Raw genomic sequence first — 27336 nt, 5'->3', positions numbered from 1 at the left:
TGGAAGAAGGTCATTAATATACAAGTGGGGGAAAGAACTGAACCTTGGGGGACACCAGCATTAGTGGAGAAGTTACAAGACAGAGAGCCATCTACCATCACCCTCAGTGAGTGGTCAGAGAGAAAACTGGATAACCAATTACAAAAAACAGTTGGCAAACCATAAGACGGAAACTGTATGATGTGGGTCAATTGACGATTATTATATTTTGCAATGTTCAAGCCTTTGATGATTATCTTGTTTGTGGCCCTCAGGTTTACTAAGCTTTGACGTCCCGCTGATATATTCTAAAGGAAACAGAATTAAAAAAATTTGATAGATGGCTACTGTCTTGGCCAACTTTTAAAATGCAGTTAATTGCAGTCATTGCAATTCCAATTTAGTACTTCCATACTAAATGCAAAACAGTCACTGCTTGTTCAGCCTTATCTACAACAAAGGTGTTGTCCATGCAATGCAGTTTTAGATTTCAGTGAAAAAAACAGTTAATGTTCCCTTAATTCTAGTATCATTTATAACTGAAACTTTCACCCTCATTCCTTTTTTCCTCCACCATAACCTTATAGACCTCACTGAGATCCTCTGCAGCCCACAATGTGCAAAGATTTTTTTCATGTGGACCCTTTTGCTGATTCCCCCAGTGTTGTGCATCAGTGAGCCTTTTCAAGAAGCTCTGTTTTTTTTTAAGTGTGGTCTCTATACTTGGACACTGTAGTCCAAGTACAGTTGCACTAATCATTTCACTCTCCCTATCTCTGCATATATATGTAGAGATAGGCAGGTCAAAATCCCACTGATTTTTCTATTAATGTTAATTTGAATTTTACCAAGGCTTCATTCAAAAAAGTCCTCATAATTGACATTTAATATTACAGCAACTTCTGCTTATCAGTTGCTACTAGGGAAATCTTTAGTATCCCAGACTTCGAAGGAGCTAACTGTAGTTGAATCAGATAGTGATGACGTTGAAGAGGAACTAGCTGCAGCTGTTCATACAGAAGTTGTTCCAAGTCAGACACAGTAAGTTAATTTTTATTACTAACAAGTCCTTTCTAAAATTAAGTTGTTTAAAATGATATTTTGTGTATGCTAAACTTTCATAAGTTTTTGGACATGGTACATTTTTGAGAAAGCGAAACAGCCACGAGATATCTATGAATAAATATTATGAATATCCATGAATTCTGATACCCATGAAATATTTTATTCCAAATATGTTTCATGGGTATCAGATCAGAGGTCTGTGCTGATCAGGTTTATTTTGCAACAGCATTGTCTTCACACTAGGAACCTACAAGCTTGACTTTGTGCATGCAGTAATTTTAATATTTTCACTTATTATTGATTGTTTGTATTAAAATGACAGAATGAGGTGAGGAAAGCAAAGCTTTATCCGCCATCAAAAATTAACTTCTCTCTAATTTTACATGTTATCTGCTTATTGCCTAAATATATGGCTACTCCCTCTTTAAGTCTACATAAACTCAATGGCTCTGCACAGGTCTAGGTGGTAATATATATTCCAATAATTGATTACTCTTTGGCTGAAAGGAAATTTTTTTACACACAGTCTGCAATTATCTTTCCTTAATTTAAGCTGTACTCCCCTTCTTTGCAGCAATCCTAGGAAATGAAAATATGCCCCCTTCATTAATTTTGCTTAACCCCTTTTATTATGACCCTCAAATTACTCAATAAGATTCCCAGCAGACGCCTAGTTTCAGACTTTTGTAGTCTACAGAATTGGAGTATCTCTCCTTTAAGAATATCCCTTTGCATCCAGAACTGGTTCTCCTCCCCCTCCTCTTTTAACCAAGCAGGTTTATATCTTCAAAATTCTCAATTGTAGTTAACAGATTGTTAACTGAAATCGAGTTGTGGGCATCAAGAAAGTGGTTCCTCCTACGAGATGATGTAAAACTGTATCAAAAGCTTTGATAAAATCTAAGTGGTTTTATCATAATTATTCCTTGCATCTGGTTACTTTGTGGCCACCTCATGCATTACCAGATTGGTAAGGTATGATAAGGTATATAAGAGTAATCAATGGTAAGGTAGATAACATTCTTTAACAAAACTATTAGGAAAATATCATTTGTGTGCATAATCCTTTATTGCCAAACAAATATAAAAAGAAATAATACGCTAATGTAATAATGGCAGATCTCACATATAAATTAAAATAGCAATTTATGAATCACTGGTTATACTTCTCTAGTCTATGAAATAGTGACCAAAGTATAGGACTTGCATGTAGCCAGTTTTGTGTAATCATGCTAACAGGGTGAAGGAACTCAGACCATCATCTAGAAATGATATTAACTGTCTTCTTCAATGTAGAAATTTTCCAAACAGTCCAACATTGTCTGAGTGTAGATGCTATAGCAAATCTGTTCTTGAAGAAACATCGTGAATACCAGTCTTATGATTAAGGATTTCAATAATGCAAATAATACCATTTAAATTGGCACTCTGATGCATAAAGTTTCCATAGAAAAAATGGTGAATATCACATAGCAATCCAATGAGAATTCATTGGATTGCTATGTGATATTCACCATTCTAGATATTCACATTTATAGATATTCACCATTCTAGATATTCACACATCTAGTAGCCCTCTTCTATGAGAAGAGGGCTACTAGATGTGCAAACAGAGAGGCCTAGTTAGCAACGGATCTTACATACAATTAAAGTATTTTCTAATAATCTCCATCTTTGATACCCGGATGAGATTGAAGTTCCAGTATGCACCAAATAACAGGGTTATTCAATATCTGTGTTCAGAATAAATTCTTATCTTCAGCCAGCATGCAGTTTCATCTAATATGTAGAGTTTGGAAATTATCATTGGCCATCCAAGTTGATCACTGATGGAGTGAGGATTGGAAAAATAGAAATTCCAGCATTTGTGATGTGATGGCTCCTGTATCCCTAATAGTGAAAGTAAATACAGAAACAATAAGGGAGAATTATGGTCATCTTTGATAAAACATAATACTGATTTGTGCCATTGGATTGCTATGTGATATTCACCATTTTTTCTATGGAAACTTTATGCATCAGAGTGCCAATTTAAATGGAATTATTTGCATTATTGAAATTCTTGACTGCATTGGACTTATTAGTAATGCTTAGCTTTCTAGATTAAGATCCACAATTTCACTATTGCTCTTTATTCATGTTTACTTCATCTTCATACCACTATCACTTCTTTGTTCATAGTTTTAACTCTGACCTTTGCTGTGATATTTCTGCATTTTCCTTGCTCTCTGTATTCATTTACTAATGTATTAATGGGAACAAACCTTTTGTTTTCCCATTTGTCAAAGGCTGTGGTATAATAGCCAAAAATGTTAAAGTAAATGTACTTATTTTAACAAGATTAATTTAGTTAGCCTTTATGTAACTGCATAAGATAGAATAAAAGTAATGCATTTAAAAAAATATTATTGTAGTGGTTGGGTGTTTTCTTTATAGCTCAACTATATAAGGCTATTTAAAATAATAATTTTGAATGAAATTTTAAAACATGATAAAACTATAAAGAATGCTCAGTGTCTTTCTTTTTATCTAAGAAGAACTCATGAAGAAATAGGAGAGAATCAGAAGCCGTTACCTCCTGCAGAAGTAAAAAATTCTCCTTCCCATTCAGCATCACTTGGTGCTTTCCAGAAAAGGTTAGCATTTTTTTTTTTTTTATTATTTATTATAATCATGATTGTAATACTAAGTTTTAATATATAATCCAATTAATTCTTAAGGATCATAACTTGTAATAACTGTTAATTGTTTTGGGGCTGTACTGATATTCAGATATGCATGCAGGTGAATCTTTTTGGATGACACAGTAAACTACTTCCATTGTGTATAATTTACAACCGTATTTCGTCATGCTGCTGAAATTTATATTTGTTATTTTTATATACTTTTGATATTTCCAGCTATTTCAGTTGATTATCATCGAAAATTTGAAAAAAATAAAATTTTCGCAGAAGGTAACTTACATTGAACATAAAAGAATGAGTGTTAAATAATTCAATAAACAGATATTGGAGAAGAACACTTTTTAACACTATTTCTACCTTTAATTTGCACTGGAATTATTTGAGAGAAAGATGAAATATAATGTGCTCTTTTCTAGACGTTTGCATTTGTCATAAAGGTGATTTTTATTCATCAAACCATTTTAGTTGCTTATGAAAAAGAACAATATTATTTTAAAAAAAACTTAAATTGATTGTATATGGAAGGAGACAAGAGTCCTCAAAGTAAAGCCTGTTTGATATGTCCTCTGTAAAATATGTTGAAGCAATAATGAAAATCTTCAGAAACAGCTTTCAAAGTTCTTGTGAAGACTGAAGACAGCTCATACTGAATTTGTCTCTATCAAGTATGGTAGGATTAGATTTGAAAACTGTCTTTGAAATATATCTCCATAGAAAATAATCACATGGGTTTTTAATTCAGTGATAGAGATAACAAAGTGAACCCATTATGAACATTAGGAAATCTCTAATTGAATAAGCATCTTAGCCTGCAAGATTTTGAAACTACTTATTTTCTTCTGAATTCATTGTGAGTGTAATTCTAAACCACTTTCTTGTAGTGAGACCTGCTGCTCCAGTCTATGCACAAAAATACAACAGCAGCTCCCACTCTGAGGAAGTGGTTTAGAATTACATCCATGAAATATTGGTCTAGATTATCAGTTTATTCTTTCTTCCTTTCTACATTCAGAAGAGAACAAATGATGGATTTTGTAACACAGAGAATTTCATTATAGATGTATCTTCCATTTCCTGAGTGACATGCCTTTTAAACAATATGTTAGGATAGCGAAATATGCTTAAGTGTGCAGGCGCCGCCGTAGCCAGGTGGGAAGGAGCAGCAGTGCGCAGCACATGCTTCTTGATTAGACTGGGTTCGAGCCCGTCACCACCAAATACGGAGGATGCGGAAAGATCAGGAAATGACCACCGCATATCCTGGAGCAATATGGCCTTAGTTGCTAATGCTCCTAAAAACCAAATAACAACAACAACAACAGCTTAAGTGTGCTATGGTTCCAAATGTATGAAGCTTTGTGTCATCTTACTGGAACCAGGTTCCAGTAGCATCAACCCATTACCCATGAGAAAAGGACTAAAGAGATTCTCCAAAACATATAAACTTATAAAGTAACTTCAGTACACAAGAATTTTTTTAAAGTTTTATGGCAAGCTATTATTTTTTTTTTCTCATATCTGTCTAAATAGAAATGAGATTTGTCACAAAATCTTTTTGCAAAATACTAAATTACTAATTCAAAATACTAAATGCCCTGTTTACTGAGTTCAATAAAGGTTGAGATGACTGTTTATTAGGATGTGCTGATAAGTCAGAATGGTAGATTCTTCCCACTATGCAGGCAGTTCCCACTTTACTTCTTTTTTTTCAAGTATCAACAAAATCAAAAATATGAACATTAATTGTCGTCTAACTTTTAAAGAATTTTGGAAAGAATTCCATATTTTAGAGGCATCAAAATAATAAGACGAGCATGGGACAAAATTACAGAGAAGAACATGAAGAGTGTTTGGAATAAACCCTGTCCTCAGTTTATTGATAATTTTAAAGGATTTCAAGAACCAGCAGAGATCATAAAAAAAAATGAAACAGAAGTGGTCGTTAATATTGCTGTGTAGCACATGCTTCTTGATTAGACTGCAGTTCGAGCCCATTCCCATCAAATACGGAGGATGCGGAAAGGTCAGGGAATGACCACTGCATATCCCCAGAACAATATGACCTTAATTGCTAATGCTCCTAAAAAAAAAAAAAGTTAATATTGCTAACCAATTGCAGCTTGAGGTTTCTACATATGACATCACTGATCTGCTTCAAGCACACAATGGAAGAGCTCACAAATGAAGATCCCCTTCAAATCGCAAAATGTGAAGAAGCCGAGGAAGAAGATTTAACAGCTGAAACTCCTAAACGTTCCTTCACTCTTAAGGGGCTTGACGAAGCTTTACACAGAAAAGGCAATTTAGATTTTTGAGTCACAAATTCAAATTTCGAGTGGCGCCTCGGAAGCCAGGTGGGAAGGAGCAGCAGTGCGAGCACACGCTTCTTGATTAGACCGGGGTTTGAGCCCGTCACCACCAAATACGGAGGATGCAGAAAGGTCAGGGAATGACCACCGCATATCCCGGAGCAATATGGCCTTAGTTGCTAATGCTCCTAAATGTCAAAAAATAACAATAAATCAAATTTCGAGCACGTCAGAAAAGCTGCTACAGATTTAAAAAATGTTTATGCAAGTTATCGGGAAATTTATAAAGAAAAGAGAAGACTGTCTTGGAAACAAATGACTCTTGAAGCATTTCCGAAGAAGACGACTCCTTGTTTGTTGTTGTTTGTTTGTTATTTGGTTTTTAGGAGCATTAGCAACTAAGGCCATATTGCTCCAGGATATGCGGTGGTCATTCCCTGACCTTTCCACATCCTCCGTATTTGGTGGTGACAGGCTCGAACCCCGGTCTAATCAAGAAGCGTGTGCTGCGCACTGCTGCTCCTTCCCACCTGGCTACGGAGGAGATGGCCTTAGTTGCTAATGCTCCTAAATGTCAAAAAATAACAATAAATCAAATTTCGAGCACGTCAGAAAAGCTGCTACAGATTTAAAAAATGTTTATGCAAGTTATCGGGAAATTTATAAAGAAAAGAGAAGACTGTCTTGGAAACAAATGACTCTTGAAGCATTTCCGAAGAAGACGACTCCTTGTTTGTTGTTGTTTGTTTGTTATTTGGTTTTTAGGAGCATTAGCAACTAAGGCCATATTGCTCCAGGATATGCGGTGGTCATTCCCTGACCTTTCCACATCCTCCGTATTTGGTGGTGACAGGCTCGAACCCCGGTCTAATCAAGAAGCGTGTGCTGCGCACTGCTGCTCCTTCCCACCTGGCTACGGAGGAGGCTGACGATGCCTTGTGCTTCCAACAAGTGCCAAGCCAACAATGAATGTTGAACCATCAACAAGTATTTAGTCAGTGTTGATGAAGAATAAACATTCTTTAACATTTGTATGACATAAATAATTTCTTTATTATTATAATTTGCTTGATTTAAAGGCTGTGTTTTAATTTCTTTGGATAAATAAATTGTTGTTTAAGCATAAACTATTGTTTTGTTGACAATTATTTAACATTACTGTGGTCAAATTTTATTGTTGAGAACGTAACCGCTGTTTTTAACATTAAGTCTATGGAAAATAAATTCCTGCTTTATGAGTTTTCACTTTACGAGCATGTGCTAGGAACGAATTAACTCGTAAAGTTGGGAACAACCTGTACTATCTTTTTTGAAGGACATTGCATGCTTTCCTTCTAATTCACTAAAAATATTTGCATCAGATAGCTAGATGGATACGTAGCACATCCTTTTCTGCACATCAAGAAAATAGCCTGTTTTATTCAAACTATTTAATTAAACATCAAGCAGCATTTTTTTCCCTTAGTGTTACAAGTCAAACTCTGTCCTTTACCAACGGAAATGTCACATATGTAGTTTATGCAATAAAACTTTCTGCTGCATACTGTGAAAAATGGTATAGTTCCAAATTCGCCAACATAAATTCCAAATATGTACCACTCTGTGCTTTTATATTTTCAGCTCCAAGGCTGCAAAAATTAGGAAAATATATGCATCTCAAATGTTTTGATGAATAAAAAATTCTTTATACATTGGTTATTAGAAATGTGAAATTTTGGAAAATAAATTCCATGTGTGGCAATTATATAATTAATGTAATTATATAATATTGGTGTAAATACATCATAGTTTACCCATAAATTTAACTACATAAGTAGTATAACGGCATTGTTTGATTTTTATCTCATATTGTGGCTACCTTTACAAGATACCAGGTATTGCACTACTTCGAATAAATAATGTTTCTCTAGCAGAGGAGACTACTGTTATTTATTCTGAGTGGGCACTACCACACAGACACGTTTCAGAGCTTGTTGGCTCCGAAATGCAGTTAACTTTGCAACTGTGATGGCATGTCTGCATTATCAGGGTACCTGCCCGCCCACCGATGGTGAGCCTACAAGCTCCTGGGTGGTGGTGCCCACTGAGAATAAATAACAGTAGTCTCCTCTACTAGAGAAGCGTTATTTATTCGAAGTAGTGCAATACCTGGTAACTCGTGAAGGTTGCCACAATATGAGATAAAATTAAACGATGCCGTTACACTACTTATGTAGTTAAATTTATGGGTAAACTATGGTGTATTTACACTGATATTATATAGTTAATTTCACCCATAACATATTATGTCTTGTGCATTTAGTTTTCAAAATAATTAATGTAATAAAACTAAAAGCATTAACTTCAATTCAGGAATTGAGATATGGAAATCTCAACTGTCAATGAATTAAATTTGAAAAATTCTAGCTGTAAGTTGTGTAAGAAAATAACAAAAAATGCCAGAATACTTGGTTAATATTATTGCAGTGTAGCAGAGGTAGGTTGCTAATATGCCCAGAGGTACCTGCCTTCTCTCAAAAAGAGTAATTTCTTTCAACAGCAAAATTAAATTGGATTTATTAATAGGAGAACAGACTAGACTAATTTTTCAAGCTTCGTGTGAGTTCTGAATAGCTCATTTCTGTCTTGGGGGGAGGTTGCCATGTATGCTTGTGTATTAGTTTGTCACATCCACTCAGAGTGTAAGAGCAGATGGACAATGAATGACAATGAGGTTTAAACTGAGTAATAGCATGTAAACAGTGAAATGTGTGTCTGCAGTATGAGCCTGCAATAAAATGGGAGTACAGAATGAGGATTTACCCAAATACCTTCTTGGAAAACACCCTATTCCCAAAAGTGAAGCCAATGTTGAATTTATTTTATTTATTTTTTTTTTTTTTTCAATTGCAAAGTATTTTTGTACCAGAAATCTGTTCCTGTGGAAGACTTTTAATTGCAGTTGAGTTTATAGGCATCAAGTTCCTCCTTCAAAATGATATGCTACTGTATACAGTATGAGATCTGGTTCTTCTAGACTCTTTGTTGTTAGTGACTCGGATAAACAAGGAGAGCTTGTTTATCCAAGCTTCGTTACTGTGCAGACATTCGAGATATTCAGATAACTGTGATAGAGTTGTTAATGGTTTTAAAAAAAGTGCTTTCCAGAACTGCTTCTGCTGTGATCCTCAGCAATCCTGGAAAAAATGTTTTGTATACTTCAGTTTATCTAGTTGGTCCGATATCTTTTAAAACAGATTTTGTTCTTTTCATCATACAAACTGTGTGAAAGGAGAAGATGGGGGAAATTGTTAGGATAAGTATTCAACCAATAATTATCAGAGTCATTTGCTAATAGTTTCTTTATTGTTTTTTTCCCAAATTCTTGACTAGAACAATATTCATAGACAAAGCACATTTCACAAGGAATGAATACCAAAAACTGCAGAGGTTTATCAAGAAAATTTTCCCTGCATAGCAGAGAAAAACCCGCGATACTTTCTACAAGATGCCAATAGCAATCTCATTTAATGTGAGAGTCAGTCTTTTGCATGATAATCTGACTGGTCTTTACTTATTCTCTACCTGTAGGTGACACTTGCACCTCCTCCACATACGTTCTGAGTCCATTTGTCCTTCCATGCCTGCATTGTGTGGTTCATATATAATAATTCGCTAGTACACATTAGTCACCAAGTGTGCTTAACGAACGTTTTCTGTATTGGTGGATTTAATGTAGAAAACAAGTAGTGTATCCTGCACGTTTGCAAACTGAACCCTGTTCAAGATCAGCTGTATACCTCACTTTTGCAGTATTGCCAGTGCATGATGATAGTATATACTGTAATACTTGACATGAAAGTTGAATTTTTAAAATATTAATTGATATTTTAAAATTGAAATTTATTTTTAAATGTCAAAATTTGATTATTTACATTATAGAAAGAAATGTCTGTTTTAGTATTTGTTATATTTATAAATATATTAATATTTTGTTATATTTTAATTTTGATTACAGAAGTTAGTGTTATATTTATTTTTTTAGTTTATCTGTTCCAACAAGAGCCACTCCACGTGTACTTTCAAAAGCAACAAGGAAAGGTAAGTTGCATATTTCAGTTGAAATATCTTTTTAACAAGCTGTAATACTTCCTTAACAGACCTTTATTTGCCAAGGTCTGTAGTAATTAGGGATAACTATTGGAATATGTCCATTAGTGGTCTAACAGTATCTGCAGTTTGTGAAGTAAAGCTAGATAATCTTTAAAGGAGAAAAGATACAAAACTCATACCTAAAGATTTGCCAACTCACTAATGAATGAAGTGTGAAGGTGGGTAATTGAAAAATTCCCCGAAGGCTTTCTGCGATTCAGTTTCCTTAAAAGGCTAAAGGACCAAATGGTTAAATCATTCATTACAGTTGTATCTTTGGTAGCTACCAAACCAATCAGACTATTTAAAACTTGACTAAACAATTACCAGTGAAATGCAAAATATTTTTGTTATAGTTGGAAATAAGAGGAAATGGTTCTCTCCTGTATATACATTTGCCCATCATTCAAATAAGTGAAAATAGCCATTGTGCCAATGCTATTAGGTATGTCTTAACTTAGGAAACCTAGCCTGCTGTGCATGCATATTTGCTCATATATTACTTAATTGCTCTCCAGATCTGTTGGGAAGTAGTAATTAATTTAGCCAGTTAGCAAATATCAAAAAGGAATTTTGTTGATATACCTTCGAGGAACTGTTAAGTTACATATAACCGTCAGTTTTGCATTTATGTAATGGTAGCTGTGAACCTTTCAAAATATAATGACAAATAAAACAGTTAATTCTAATATACACAATTTATTACAAACCTGTCTACAGAGTTTTTTTTAAACACAACGTTCTTTGTGCTGTTGTGGTTATCAGTAAAGTCAGGAAAAGACTAATATCTTGGACAATTCTGTAGTACCCGTACTCTGGCAGTTCCATGGAAATGGGACCCTCTTTATGCTCCAACATGATAATTCTCCATCTCATCCTGGTTTGAGGAGAATGAAGCCCAGAAACTTGCCTAGCTGGCCCAGAGTTCAGATCTGAATCTATGCAAATATCTTTGGGATGGACCAAAAAGCTGGATCGGAGCACAGTTGGTATGTCCATCTTCTACAGCTGAATTGGCAACCATAGTGAAAGAGGAGTTGATACAAACTGCTACCTTGCTACAAGAAATTGGTTGAAAATGTTCCATGGTAGATCAGTGCTGTCATTGGAATCAAAGTTGGGCCTTCCCCCTCATTAATTTGCTCATTAAAACTTGTTTGTCCAACTATGATGGCTTTTCAATAGAGTAATACACACTGACCTCCTTGCAATCCTGATCTAAAACAGATATGTGATACCAAAGATAGAGTTGTTAAGAATTTTAAAGGGGTAGAGAGTTATTGGTATAAGAGATAAAGTTGAAACTTATGATTATATTGCTATAAATATTAATTTCTCAAAACACTGCAATTTTTTTTCCTCTATTAAATGTTTTATTTTAATTTTGTTAGCTTTAAGTCTTGACCCAGAGTCTGAATCGGATGATGACGTTCCAGAGGTTGCACCCACCGCTCCTAAGCCCGAGAGTGACAGTGATGACTTTGACTTCTATGACTGAGAATTTCTAACCAAATTTATATTTCTTGCAGCAAATCAGATGTACCAGCATCTTGTTCTCTTAAATCAAAAAATAATGTCTCACAATTTTGAATTTTATGCAATACTATGTAAACAGATTGTTGCAATAGTTGTTACTAATGTGACGATAATTATGTACAGTAGAAAAATAGATTTATTTCTCTATTTATATGTGATATTTAACTTGTTTTTGATGACAATATTTAGATTAGTCGGTCTTCATCCCATAGGAGGGAATTTTTTTTTTTGACACTAGTGATTATGTGAGATATACATTTTATCCGAGAAATTAAAGGTTATAACTTCGCAATTTCTCACTAAATTTTTTCTCATCAGTGCTATTATAAACAGTAAAAATAGTAGGCTCTTTTTTCTTGGTATTGCACATAGTCTTTTGAAACGTAGAAAAGTAAGTGAACTAGCAGCTCTCTAGCATGTGGGCTTAGAACAGCACCCATCCCTTCCAGGCTTCGGCCATTTCGAAACCACTGACTGCAATGTTCTACCCTTAAATTAATTACAGTAAAATCCTATTACAGTGAAGTTCTTGGGGGACTGCATGAACCTTTTCATTGTATCAATTTTACACTAATAAGTATTGTTGGAAACTTTTCAAAATAATTATTATTTGCTCAAATAAATTCTGCTGCATTTTTTTAATATGTAAAAGTAGCAATTTCTGCTTTATCCTACTTAAATAACAACTTTAATATCAATAATAAATAAATAGACAAAATATGTACTACAAAAGTAGAAATATTTGTACAGAGATGCGTTGTCTTGAAAGCATATTGTATATTATATAAAATATACAATATTTTAAAAATATGGCATAGTGAATATAATTGATCATTACTTTGCAAGTGTTAATATGTCAATGTTTGATGTTAATATTTAACCCCCCTCCCCCTTTTTTTTTTTTCACATTAACATGATTCAACTTTCATGCACACAAAATTCAGTTGCACTAAGTTAAATTAGATTACTAATTCTAAGGCTTTTTTTATAACAAACAAATCAGTGGCATATCCAGGTATTATCATAAGTGGAGGCATGCCAACCAGGATTTTTTTTTTTTAGAAAGCCTCCTGCATTCTTTTTCTTTAATTTCAAATTTTTGGTTAAGGAGGGTCTTATCCCCTCCCCTCTGAATAAGCCCCCTGAAACAAATGGACTGTTTCTTCAATTTGAGAGGTTTTTCCCCTTTTTCATTTGAGGTGAGGGGATCTAACTAGTATAAAAGTGTGTAGGTATGTGAATTTGTCATCTCACTGATCAGTTATTGTTTCTGTAGGGGCAGGGGAGTTTCAGTTCCAGTATTTGAGCATAATCATTCAAGAATGTGAAAAACTTTGATGGTAAATAAATTTGATGAATTTGAGGTATTGCTCAAAGAATCAAAGGCGGATACTGTTGGGATATCAGAGACATGGTGTCACATAGATATAAGGAATGCAGAACTGGAATTTGGGGAGTACAACGTCTACAGACAGGATAGGAAGGGAGGAGGGGTTATGCTATTAGTTAAGAAACACATAAAATCCAAGGAAGTGAAGCCAGTCAACATCGCCGGACAGTGCAGTGTCAAGTCAGTTTGGCATGACATAAGCACTGGGAGATCAAAATTGAGAGTAGGAGTGTGCTATAGGCCTAATGACTCTGATAAGTATAATAAGAAACTGTACAGGGAAATAGAGTGGGCCAGTACATCAGAGAGTCTTATAATGGGGGATTTTAATTTCCCAGATACTGACTGGAATTTGTGGGTTGGTCACTCACACACTAGCAAGGCTTTTGTGGATTTATTGGATGATTGTTTTCTACATCAGCATGTTCAGGAGGCAACTAGAGGGACTAATACTCTTGATTTGATTATCAGTAGTGATTCTTCATGCATTAAGAATCTGCAGATAGAGGAACCACTAGGTGGCAGTGATCATAGTGTGCTGAAGTGGGATTTACCCAAAGAGGTAACTACCATCAGGGGTAAAGGGAAGGTTATTACTTTCGTAAAGGCGACTACGATGGTCTGAGACAGTATTTAAATTCTATACAATGGGACCAACTGATGATGTTACCAACAGCAAATTCAAAATGGGAAGCATTCAAAGAACTTATCTTGGAAGCTACTAGGCTCTACATACCAACTAAGAAATATTGTTCAAGGTTTAGGCCTAAATGGATGTCAGATGAACTAATGAGACATATGGCAGAGAAGAAAAATGCTTGGGATACATATAAATTAACACGTGACACAGAAGCCTATGATAGATATAAGTTGATCTGTAACCAAGTTACAAAGGAGGTTAGGCAGGCGAAGGCAGATTACGAGAAATCTTTGGCAAGGGATGCAAAGAAAAACAGCAAAGAATTCTTTACTTATGTAAACTGTAGAAGGAAGGGGATGAATCAGATTGGTCCACTTGATATCGATGGTTCAACTGTTGATGAATCCTGCTCAGGTAGCTAACAAACTAAATGAATATTTTGCATCGACATTCACACATGAGGAGTTATTCAGCAAGGGGAATGCCAGAGGTGTATTCAACTCTGGCAGTAAGCTAGATAATCTTGCAATAACTGAGAGTAAAGTAGAGGAGAAATTGTTGAAGATAAACACAAGAAAGGCACCTGGGGTGGATGAGATCTATCCAGTTATATTAAAGGAGGCAGCAAAGGAAGTAAGCAAACCCTTAGCCATAATTATGAGAGCTTCCTTGGACTCAGGGGAGGTACCCATAGTCTGGAGATGTGCAAATGTGAACCCAATTCACAAAGGAGGATCAAAGGCTGACACAAGTAATTATAGACCTGTGAGTTTAACTTCTGTTCCAGGAAAATTAATGGAGGCACTGGTTAAAGAAGCACTGCAGGATCGTCTAGACAAGACTTTGGTTATAGCTTGGACACAGCATGGTTTTGTTAAGGGAAGTCTTGCCTGACCAATTTGATTGGATACTATGATGCAGTCACAAAAGAACTGGATGCAGGGAATAACTTTATTATTATATACTTGGATCTTAGAAACGCTTTTGATACTGTTGCACATGGAAGACTGCTGCACAAATTGGAGCAGTGTGGCATTGGAGGCAAATTGCTGCTATGGATAAAGGGGTGGTTGAAGGGGAGAAGGCAGAGAGTGGTAATCAATGGACACTGCTCATTGTGGACTAATGTTATCAGTCGAGTCCCTCAGGGTTCAGTGTTGGGTCCGTTATTGTTTTCTGTATTTATAAATAATATTGATGATGGTATATCAAGCTTAATGTCCAAGTTTGCAGACGATACAAAAGTTGGCAGGGTTGTTAAGGGCACTACTGACGCTATGCTGCTGCAACAGTATCTGGAAAGGTTGAGCAGATGGGCTGAGAGGTGGCAAATGAAGTTTAACATTGACAAATGTAAAGTACCACATATGGGAAACAGCAACCCCAGAGCAACGTATCAACTCTGTGGTACTACAGTGACAGTGGTAGAGAATGTAAAGGACCTGGCGGTAATTGTGCAGGCAGATATGAAGTTCTCTGAGCAGTGCAGATGGGCTGCAAGAGTAGCTCCTGGTGTCTTATCAATGATATACAGGAATTTTTCTAGCAGGGATAAGGAGGTGGCAATGTATAAGGAAATGGTCAGGCCACACCTCAAGTACTGTATACAGGTCTGGAGGCCTCATTTCAAGAAGGATGTAGAGCTGCTGGAACGAGTACAGAGAAGGGCAACAAGGTTAGTGAATGGAAAAAAGGGTTGCTCTTACAAAGAAAGGCTTAAGTTTTTCAAATTACACTGTCTGGAGACTAGGCACTGGCGAGGTGATCTGATAGAGGTGTATAAAGCCTTGAATGGTTTGAGCATGCTCAATGCTGATGGGATTCTGCCTCTTGCTCAGAATAATCACCTGAGAGGGCATAAATTCAAATTGAGGAAAGACAGATGTAGGATAGATGTCCGGAAATTTGCCTTTAGCCAGCGGGTAGTTGGTTGGTGGAACAGACTTCCATCCCTTGTTGTGGGTTGATAGCCTAAATAAATTTAAGGCTCAGCTGGACAGGTATTTCGAATGAACGGAGGGGTGAAGTGGAAGTTTTTTTTTTTTTTTTTTCTGGCTGATGCTGCATAAGCTTTCTTTCTTGCATCATATGCCTCTACTAATGCTAATGCTAACTTAGAGGGTGTGAATCTGAATTCTTTATTTCTTCAGTGGAATCCTTACATATTTATATTTAAATATGAGGATCATAATTTTCACACATGTAAGCTACAATTTTAATATACGGTGACTTTTAAAAATAATTTATTGTACTGAATTTTTCTCTAGAACTGTTTCACTCAAATGAGATTTACAAAGCATTATTAATAAGGGAAATATCAGCAGGTACCTGGAAAAAATTTCATTAGTGGAATTTTTGTTAAATTGGTATTCACCCTAACAGTGAATTGGTATTCACTGTTGCCAATGTTAAATGTTAAATGTTAAATTAGTATTCACTCTAACAGGATTTTGCCGTACTGCTGAAGCCTCAGCATGTGTTCCCACAATACAGCCATAAATGTTTACCGTCTATACAATGTTTTGGATGCAGGGTCTTTTAACAAGATAATAAACAAAAACATAACACAACTAAACGTTTAATTTTCCCTTCTATTTTATATTATAAAGGAAATATAAAACATGAAATATAAAACAGTAAAACACACTCACACAAATTAAAACTATAAAACATAGCTTTTTGCAATAGATATTGTCTTTCTCAACCATGATTATCTTGTGTCTGACAACCATTTAAATATACATTTAAGAGCATGTACAGATGGCCAAAGTTCATGTGAAGAATCTGACAATGGAACCTCTCCCCAATGCGTTTCTTTTGGTATAGTTTCATCAAGTCATGTCATGTGCAAGGATGCACAATATGCATCACTGAGTATTTAATGTAATTATTTTTATTTAAGTTCTTAGGTTCATATGAGTAACTCAACGATGGCGAATGTGCACTTGCAGTTTTATATTTTATTTATTGTACAAAAATAAACACCACCCATTAAACTGAAATTATGAGGAGCAGTATGAAAGTAATGTCTCCTATTTTTTTCCTCAGAAAATTTAATTCCTACAACTATGCCTTTTACATCAATTAATACTCATTCATTAATAAACACACTTATTTTTTCACAAACTCACCATCAATTTTTATGCACTTCTGCCATCTCTGAGTCAGACACTTATTCCAATCCTCTCAAAGTCCTTACTCTTGCTCTGAAGGGTGTCACAAACACTGTGCTTCAGCTGGTCATTGTCCCCAAAATGGGTTCCATGGAGTGCATCTTTCAGTGGACCAAAGAGGTGATAGTCAGAAGGTGCAAGATCCAGGCTGTGAGAGGAGTAAGGAAGAACAGTGCACCCCAGTTTTGCAATAGCCTCCATCATTGCAGACTGGTGTGGGTCATGTGTTGTCATTGAGAAAACTCTCATTAAGGTTTTTGTCCAGTCAAACTCTACGGATGTGGGTTTTCAACGTTTCCACATATCAATCTGAGTTTATTGTGGTGCCATGCTCCAAGAAGTCCACAAACATGATCCTATCTTTGTCCAAAAACACTGTCACTGTGACTTTACCAACAGAAGGCTGCCTTTTGAACTTCTTCTTGCATGGTGAATTTTGATGGTGCCACTCTATCGACTGTCTATTTGTTTCAGGATCATAATTGGTGGATCCAGGTTTCGTCACCTCTGACTGTGCGTGAAAGAAAAACCTCTCGTAGTGCTGGAGAAGTTCCATACAGATGACTTTCTGGGCTTTGTGCTCTTGTGTCAGCCTTTTTTGGGACCCACCAGGTGCAAACCTTGTTATAGCTTAGTTCCTTTATGATGGTTACCACAACTAGTTTCTCGTGTGTTGTGTTGCAGCAGTCCTCTTTGATCAGCACATCGATCTGGCTCTTGTCTGTTGTCACTTTTACTGGCTAGCTGCTTTAGGGCTTGTCAATAATATCACTTTCCCCACTCGTAAAATGTCTTACCCAACGTCTAACTGTACTCACATCTACACTATTGTCACCATAAACATTTTTGAGATGTGTATGGATTTCGATAGTTGTCACTTCTTCCTTGGTAAGAAATTCAATCACCACTCTGCTTAATATGTATATCTGTAACATCCACCATTATGAACTAACCGTGTGCTGCACTCACGAGACTGATCACAGTGCCACTCAGTATGGGGAAACTAGAGACCGCTCAGTGACGTGCAGAATGATCTACGGTGCCATATTTGACAGAAAAAAATTTGGAGGCATTACTCTCGTACTGGTCCTCGTATAGTGTAATTTTAGTTCAGCTGGTTTCCTTCATCTATTGCACAAAATATATGGTAGGTAGATCACCTTGTGAATGCTCTCTCAGCAGTTATCACTGGGGTACAAAAGATCAAAATGTCATCGTTGGTTGGAAGTAATGTAAATCCATTGCAAAAAAAATGTGTTATGAACAGAAATGGGAATTCATATTCACCCAGTATATGAGTCACTCATACTGCAGTGTGATACGACATGATGGAATGCCATAACAAACAAAAGTTGAGCTTTGAAGTGGATCATTTCTTCAAAAATATACTTCCTTGAATGTTTAAGGTAATTAAGTTTATTTAAGTTTAAGCACAGAGTTGTAAACATAATGATGCATTCCGAAATTATTTAAATCTTTCTAATTATCACTTGCTGATATTATAAAGAAACTCCAACTTGCAATATTACCAGTTTATCAAATGAATGTTGGCCAAAAAAAAAAAAAAAAAAAAAGCCCAAAATTATAGTTAGTGGGGTAAAGGAAACAACATTAGTCACGTGAACTCATGTCATCACTCATTACATTGCCGTACACAGACTAGATAACCATGTCATGTTATACTCTTTTGTTAAATTATCTCATAACTTATAAATGATGTTTAGAATTTTAGTTATTTAAATTGTTTTACATGATTACATTCCATAACTACTTTCTATTTCATATCTGTACTGTTTTTACATTTAATGGAATGGCCATCTATGTTGATATTTTATTTATACATCATGTGCAGTGTCTGATGTCGAAAGAATTGAGCAGGTACATATCTTTCAGGACTTCGATATGTGCCTGATGGGGAAGAAGTCTTCAAAATTTCCACTGTATTAGCTGGGAACATCATAATACTGATAAATGCTGAAGGTTAACCAGCATACACTGTTGGAACTGTTTGTAGCATTCTCAGCTAATCCCTTCAATTTTTCATCAAACAGTGATATGCCTATTACTATTGCAGCTTAATTTGACATCACTACCACGAAATATTTGGAGCTGCAAATAATAAACACTCAAAATTAAATTATTTTAAAATCCAGCCAGAATGATAAACTTTTGGAATTTAGTTGACAGAAACAGTTATCAGTTTTTCAGAAAATGTGCTCTGAAAATTTATTCTTGCAGTGCTAAATTCTGCATGTTTGTAAGTCTTTTTCAAGCAAGAAACATTTGAAATATGTTCAGTGATTTATGTTACCTAAAGTGAAATATGTTACCTAAATTTACATTTAGGTAACATATTTCTTAGGCTGTTACCTAAATTTACATTTAGGTAACAGCCTAAGAATAGGAAACATTGCGCACCAAGCTAGTTACGAGGTGACGAAAGCTAAGCCCTGGAAAGTTTCACGCAGATTTTTTTTTTAACATTTCATTCATAATAAATTTCTTAGTTTTATTAATTTCTTAGTACCACAAAATGTCTGAGAATAATCTGCAATTCTTTAAGAAATTAAAGGCAGATTACACTCCAGTTCCTGATATAACTGTGCACCATTCTGCTAAAAGAATATTTAAGTTCCCCATTATTTTCATTTTCATCCAGATTTATAAATTTATTTAGCATACAGTGTATTCATGATCTAATTTCTTTTTCAAGTGTGCTCATTGTTTCTTCAAACTACTCATCTGAAGTTGGCTTAATTATCTGTGGTTCAACAAAAATGAATTTCACATCAGATTAATATGGAAACTGATTGCAAAGGTTGTAATTACAGGTAGTTCTCGACTTTATGAGTTAATTCATTCCTAGTGCATGCTCGTAAAGCGGGAATTTATTTCGCATAGACAAAGTTAAAAATAGGGGTTACATTCTCAACAATAAAATTAGTTAGCTAATTAGTTTGTTTAAACAATGATTGATTTATCCAAAGAAATGAAAACGTAGCCTGTAAAATCAACCAAATTATAATAATAGAGAAATTATTTATGACTTACAATTGTTAAAGAATGTTTATTCTTCATCATCATCGACTAAATGCACACTCGTTTATTGCTCATTATTAGCTCAGCACTGATTGGTTTGTTACACAAGGAGTCGTATTCAGAAATGTTTCAAGAGGCATTTGTTTCCAAGATAATCTCTTTTAATTATAAATTTCACAATTGCATCCATAAGCATTTTTTAACGGCACACACAAATTGCAACTAACATGATTCGTGTGAAGTAACAAGTTTACGAAGTTTAAAAAAAAGGAATGAAGAGACGATTCTGAAAATATATTTGTTTTTTATACGATTGAAGATTTAAGTAAAGGGGAAACACATTTCACCATAATAACGTAAAAAAAACCCGCACAATTCCAGCTATCGGTATTTTCGCAATGCAAGATCGAGGTTACTACCCGTGCAATTGCTTGCAGTAATAGAAAAACCCAATAAACTGGAAAGTGCAAATTGTTTTTATTGTTTTATGGTCGTGACTTCCAGAAATGTGTTTTAGAAAAATATCACAAAGGCGTTTAAAATTGATTCTTATAACAGAACAAATGATAACAATGAAAAAGCAGTGCATTTTAATGATTTGAATTGGTAACTAATACAATTTACAAACCATGCTCACGACCTTTTATACGGCCTTAAGGTAATGCTCGTGACCTTAAAAATGACATTTTAGAGAGATAAATAGCTTAGTTATACTGCAAAAATTTCAACTTCCGAGCTCTTGAAACGAATTACCAAAACACAATGTGTTATTGGGTTCTCATTACGATATTTTAACGATACGATGGTTTCTCTGTAACGGATTAATATCAAAGCTGGGTACACTGTATTGTATAGCTATGCACGTGGTTTGAAATGCGGTATTTATGAATGTTTAACATTCATTTTTTGCAATTAATGTTCATATTTTCGATTTTGTTGATACTTGGAAAAAAAAAACTCGTAAAGCGAGAACTGCCTGTACTATCTTTGTCTAAAGCCTTTGCAAATTTCTTCATTATAACCCTGATCTGATATCTTTCATGTTTAACATTGCTTGAACCTGGTACAAAGCCATTTCTGCATGACCACTGCTTCCTTTTTAGCGTTAGCATTAGTTGAAGCATATGATGCAAGAAAGCAAGGCGCCTCCATAGCCAGGTGGGAAGGAGCAGCAGTGCGTAGCACACGCCTCTTGATTAGACCGGGGTTCGAGCCCGTCACCACCAAATACGGAGGATGCGGAAAGGTCAGGGAATGACCACTGCATATCCCCGGAGCAATATGGCCTTAGTTGCTGATGCTCCTAAAAACCAAATAACAACAACAGCAAGAAAGCAAGCTTATACAGCATCAGCCAAAAAAAAAATCCCTTCCCATCTCACCCATCAGGTCACTCCAAATGTTTGTCTAACACTGACTTTGTACTATGCTGTGATATATGTGTATATTTTTTATTATTATTTAATATCTTACGCTGCTCAAACACAACTACGAAAAACTGTAGAGCCCATGGTTTATCTTGATCACCAAGGTACATCTCAAAAATGTGTATAATATGCCATTTTAGCAAATTTTATGCTGTTTTTCTTAATTTTTTTTTTAATATGGCGATCGCAGACATGAATGGTATTAGAATGTATAGTATCGTAGCACCATGCATGAACCGAAGGTATATATTCTTCAATTTCTTTATAGTGCAGCTTTAGGAAAGTGTGCACAGCAAAGCTCTTCCAAAGAACAGAAACAGAAATAAAAACAGATAAATCAGGAAGATTAGAAGTTAGTTATGTAAGCTTAGAGTTGAATATTGAATAGTTGTTGACTGGTTTGAAGGAGAGGTGAAATTACATTTGCCACTGGTGCTTTATGACCCGCGTAGTCCATGCACCATTAAACCTCAATACAAACCAAACAGTTGCCAATTAAGGGCAATGGTGCCCATGGAAATATCTGTTGAAAAGGCATGCAGCAGAAACTGAAGGTCTGGTTATAGAGAATGGAGAGTGTAAAAGACGTGTCATTAAAGTGATTAATGATTGATCTAGGAGTTAACAGAAGCTTTGGAGCCTCAGACCAGATGTAGGAACAATATTCCATAATAGGGTAGATTTGAAGCAAGTTATTTATCACAAAAGAGTTTGTGAGAAGTCACATGAGATTTACGTTAAGTTAGTATGTGTTAAGTACAAAAGGAAATCCAGAGTGTTTGCACAGGGGGAGGTAAACTTTGGGGGATACATGCACTTGGGGGTGAGAATGTAAACTTCAGGGGGTACATGTAGTATATGTGTATATTTTTTATTATTATTTAATATTTACAACATGTATGTGTTACAAACATCTGTATATTTATGAATGTTATAATAAGAGAATATGAGAAAACAAGGAAATACAGATAGCTCTCGGTTTATGCAGGGATTAGGTTCCTGGATGGACAGGTGCAAATGGAACCCTTTACATCATGGAGTCAATGGGAAATCAAAAGTTAGGTTCCAGGTACCAAAAATTTTAATTATGGTTCTTGGAACCTAACTCTGTGATTTTATAATAAAATTTTAATAAAAAAAATGTTTTTTTGGTTCAAATCGACAACCCAAAATATCAGCAATCGCTCCATTTTTTTAAAGCTTACTTCTGTTGTAACTAACTTGTGTAGCACTTACTCTGGTAGCACTTTGCGTTGATTGTTTTATTTTATCAGCATTCTTCATAATTGTAGTAATAGTCGATGGAGGCATATTCTTAGCCCGACATAGATTAGGGCGGCTTTCACCAGCTTCCTTCCTCCGAATACTTCCATTTTATTTTCCAATGTGATAGATCGACGTGAGTAGATAAGTTGGGGGTTTAAACACGTTTGCATAAAGTCTGGAGGGTTTTAAACATTTGCATAAAGTCTGGAGGGATTTAAACACATTTGCATACTGTGCCACGAGCACTGGTGAGAAAATTATATTTAGTTCTTATTTCGTACCCTAGATGGCGCAACGTGCTTACTGAATTCTTTTTAGTTCGTATTTTATTCCCTAGATGGCGCCACGTATATTTCTCTATTTTAAATTTTTTTTGCTCTCACATTCAGCATTACGGGTGGCAAAACACCATGTCTTCTCATAGTTCATTGTGTGTTATTGTATATTTTCTTTGGCGTGTATCTTCTCATAGTTTTTAACCCTTTATTGATCCTTTGATAAAAAGAAAATTCATTGTCATGTCATAGTATTTATTAACTAATCCACCAGAGTCTTTTTTTCTTGTGTGCGTGTAAACCTTTTTATAGGTTCGTTTCCTTAGAGATTCAATCTGAAAATACATTTTTAATAGAACCTTTTATTATTGTATATCTTCTCATTTTTTATTATTGTGTGTGTGTAAACTCTTTGTTATTGTATATCTTCTCATATTTTTTAATCCTTTATTAATGTCTTATGTGTGTAAACCATTTTATTGACTGATTTCCTTAGATAAAAAACACAAACTCAAAAGAAAATTCCTGTCTTTTAATGAATAGTTTTAAAAGGTACATTTACGAGCAAATAGTAATATTTTCCATCCTCATAGAGCTCTTCCGAAATACATTTTTAATTAGACATGCATATAATTAAAGAAAAACACGAACAGCCTTTTTAATAATCAAAAAGGCAGTCTAATGAAATGGGAATAAATGAGCATAACGTTCAATATAACTCTTCCTTAACTCTGATATCATCCCAAGTATTGCCTGCAGAATATTATAAGGATTAATTTCTGGTTCTTTCTGCTGTAAAGTACATCTAGCCATAAAGTCTGTTACCACGTCATACGGAATCAGATGTCGAACCATATACTCGTAGGCTTCTTGAAATGTGATATCACTGGGGGTGAAGCGCCGACGCTGTCGCAAACATTCGCGAGCGGAGTCCAGTACATCCATCACAGATTCTTGCATCAAAGTGAATGGCTTAGTTTCATTCCCAAGCACAGATACAAACTCGTCAACATAGAGTATTTTATGTGAAAGAGACTCACATTCACTCAAGTCGAGAATAAAATCGTACAACTCACCATTGGAAATTGTAGCACGACCAGCATCTGTCTCAGTCTCCAAGCTGCCTGTAAACGTAATAGTTTCATGTGCACGACCCCGAACTAATAGTAATACTTCAGGCCATTTTAACGTTATCTTACTCCATTGATCTGCCGTTAGTTGTAGATAATTCGAGGCACATTCCAAAACGATCGATACTTCGAAATCAAGCAGGAGAACTCGTAGAATAGTGCTCGAGCTGAGGCGACGAAAAAACACATAGTTCTTCTTTGGAGCGGTACTCATCTTAACAGTTGTGGAAAAATGGCAAATGTAACGACAGAACGTATAACAGTCATATATAAAGCAGTCCCCAACCAGGATATGTGACTAATATAACTCAAGAAGACGTGTGTCATCGAAAAATGACTAATAAAGGAGCTCTTACAGGATGTCGTACTATTTCGGAACAAGTTTCCTTTTGACAAAAATAGTCGGATTGAGGACATGGAATGTCATAGTGCTATTGGAGAAAGATTAAAAGGCAACCCCGTCACACTCTTACAGGATGTCGTACTATTTCGGAACGTTTCCTTTTGACAAAAATAGTCGGATCGAGGACAGAGAACATCGTAGTGCTACACCCCAACCAGGATATGCGACTAATAATATAACTCAAGAAGACGTGTGTCATCGAAAATTGCCTAATAAAGGAGCTCTTACAGGATGTCGTACTATTTCGGAACAAGTTTCCTTTTGACAAAAATAGTCGGATCGAGAACATGGAATGTCGTAGTGCTATTGGAGAAAGATTAAAAGGCAACCCCAGTCACAGAATCGTTAGAGAAAAAAATGGACACTTGGATGTGTGATGATGATTCCCTGGAGACTGAAGCTATTAGTTTTGCTGAAGTTATTGAAGCTGAAATACTGTATACGAATAGTGTACAGTATACAGAGGTGAGTGAATTTCCTCCTATTTTATCACTTTATTTTTAAAAGTGATAAAATACAGTTTTTATAACAATGTTTAATATTCATTTTCAGAATGCAGTATTCTTTTCATTGTCTCAATGTGCCGAGGGGAGGGCAGGAGGATCAAACGAAGGGCCTGTAAGTCTTATTCAGAATTTCATATGTAGAATTACAATCCGAATTCCAAAAACGTTAAGTATTTTTTTTTCAGAATTTCATGTCGAATTACAATCAGGTCACGGTTTTGTGCGAACTGTGTAAGAATTTACTAAGAGGTAACATACCGCTCACCCCCCAAGAACGTCTTAGACTGCAGCGCAAAAAGAAACTGCTGCGTGTTCTAGCGGATAAAACGGTCCCTTCACACGGCGACGGAGACTTATTACCCAGCAAAGAGGAGCACTGTTTCCCTTACTAGGCAGTCTGATAATTCCACTGATAACATTGCTAATAAGAAAATGAACGACTCGTTCAAAAAATATTTACTACTGGCACCACCAGAACACCAACGGATGATTTCTCTGAATGATGATATGTCCGAAATTCTGAAGAGACAGGACATGTCGATCGAATCCAAGGTGAAGGCCTACCTTCAAACGTTGCAGGCTTTTCTGGGGCCTAAGAAGAAAAGAGGGCCTCCGGAGGAGGCCCTCGTGCTCCCCCCGCGGCGGTCACGGAAAAGCGAGCGCCCAAACGGGCAAGGAAGAAACCGGCGCTTGAGATGAAGGAAAATACAGTGGGTAAGCATGTAAGTAGACAATTTTTTTTTTTTAAATTTGTTTATTTAAATGATCGATTACATCTAAAGTGGCAATAATATCATTGCCCCACAAATTTTTACAATAACATTCGTAAACAATCTGCCTCATAGTAATACCGCGACATCTATGGGTTAAAAAGAAAACACAATGCAGTCCACAAGCTATAGATTCCCGATGTAGTATTACAGTCTTGTTATGAGTCCACTTGTGACTTTGCCTTTTCAGAAACGCCGCAAAATCTTCGGGCGGGGGGCGGGCAAAAGTGTCGAAGTAATCAGCTTCTTCTCCGAGGTAAATAGATATCCAATGGGTTCCTGGTCTGTCCGACGGGTCAGTGTTGACAATGAGAAGAACCGGTTTACTAAGAATGTTCGTAGGCAGTTCGTCGCGAGCACATACACCTATGGGGTAATCTTTAACAACACTTTCCAACAAACGTGCTATTTCTTTAGTATTCATAATCAAGAACAGATCTGTCTTTTGTCAGCAAAATCACGTTCTCGAATTCACTGTACAAGACGCATGTGACGTTTTCAGGCAATGGTGAGGAAAATTTCAGTTCGAGACGTACGCTCCCCCGTCTCATTGCACTAATGTGTTCACCGATGGCGTTTTCGTTGGGTGATAAGTCAAAAGCGTACAATACATTACCGATTGAGTACTCGGAATATGACAAATCGTTTCCGGTGTCTTCCGTCCATTTATTTAATGAAGAGAAGAGCGACAGATACGATCTCGTATACTGTCCTGTCTTGAAGTCGGGAGTCAGAGGTATTGATGGGTAATGAATACCATCAGCCATCACTTGTAAGTAACAGGTTGAAGTGAGAAGTTAAAAGGGTTACGAGCGTACGATCCATTGAAACCTTCGCTCGACACCAAACCCCCAATCACATGCGATGGAATTTGTCCTAGGAATATATTATCACGTGTGGAATCTACCATTCCTTTGGGAATAGAAAAGTATGTCACGTTCACGCGATTAATCAGGTACACGAGCGGGTTCTTCTCTAAAACACTGATGTGTGCGAGTTGGATCTGAGGATTCAATTTCACTTTACGTACGAATAACGTTGCTTCCATAATGTTCAACTTGGCAGTTGACGAATCGTTGGAAAGCAAACAAAATTCGGGGGAACTTCTTACCAGTCCTAAACGGAGGGAGACGTTATTCACTATGTATTTAGACTGGTGACACATATCGAGTCGAAGTCTTCCTAACATCTCTGCAGTTTTCGATTTTGAGGATTTCGATCGTTGGCACATACCACTGTCGTCCTTCTCGAACTCTGTTTAACATCAGGGTACTGATCTTTGACGTACATCTCTGTTGTCAGTTGCGAATTCTTGGCTTCCCGTCCATAGTTAAGAAGCGTTTCCAGGTATGCACGATAAGGGTACATATTCGACGATGGGTTAATCGGTTTGTCTTGTACAAAGAGATCGACTTGACTGAATAGAGAGTGAAAGAAATTGTTAACGACTCCTACTTTATCATTTTCTTCCAGATCTTTTCCATCGCTTCTTGTGATTCGCACTTTCAACCGCAACTAACTTTTCCTGAGGTCTAGATACTCTTCTGAAGTCCCAGGAATATAGAATTCGATCGGGCCTACACTGTCTACAGATGCCAGAGGAAGGAACGTAA

At 36.0% G+C, this 27336-nt stretch overlaps 1 protein-coding gene across 2 annotated transcripts in view; it reads left to right on the top strand.

The window, feature by feature from the left end:
* LOC150084983 (uncharacterized) overlaps positions 1 to 11719 on the top strand; it is a 69421-nt gene extending 57702 nt beyond the window's left edge. Inside the window, exons 9-12 of one of the 2 annotated variants that reach the window (XM_090375682.1) lie at positions 876 to 1020; positions 3582 to 3680; positions 10062 to 10117; positions 11560 to 11719. In XM_090375682.1, coding sequence (XP_090231808.1) covers positions 876 to 1020; positions 3582 to 3680; positions 10062 to 10117; positions 11560 to 11666 — 407 coding nt within the window. In that variant the 3' untranslated portion in view covers positions 11667 to 11719. Of the gene's footprint in view, positions 1 to 875; positions 1021 to 3578; positions 3681 to 10061; positions 10118 to 11559 lie in introns of both variants that reach the window. The other variant, XM_090375681.1, reaches the window with a different exon arrangement.
* Positions 11720 to 27336: the final 15617 nt, after the last annotated feature.

This window comes from Mastigoproctus giganteus, chromosome 6, assembly GCF_048544385.1.
Source record: "Mastigoproctus giganteus isolate SK-2022 chromosome 6, ASM4854438v1, whole genome shotgun sequence".
NCBI lineage: Eukaryota > Metazoa > Arthropoda > Arachnida > Uropygi > Thelyphonidae > Mastigoproctus > Mastigoproctus giganteus.
This window is presented reverse-complemented; position numbering and strand designations above follow the sequence as displayed.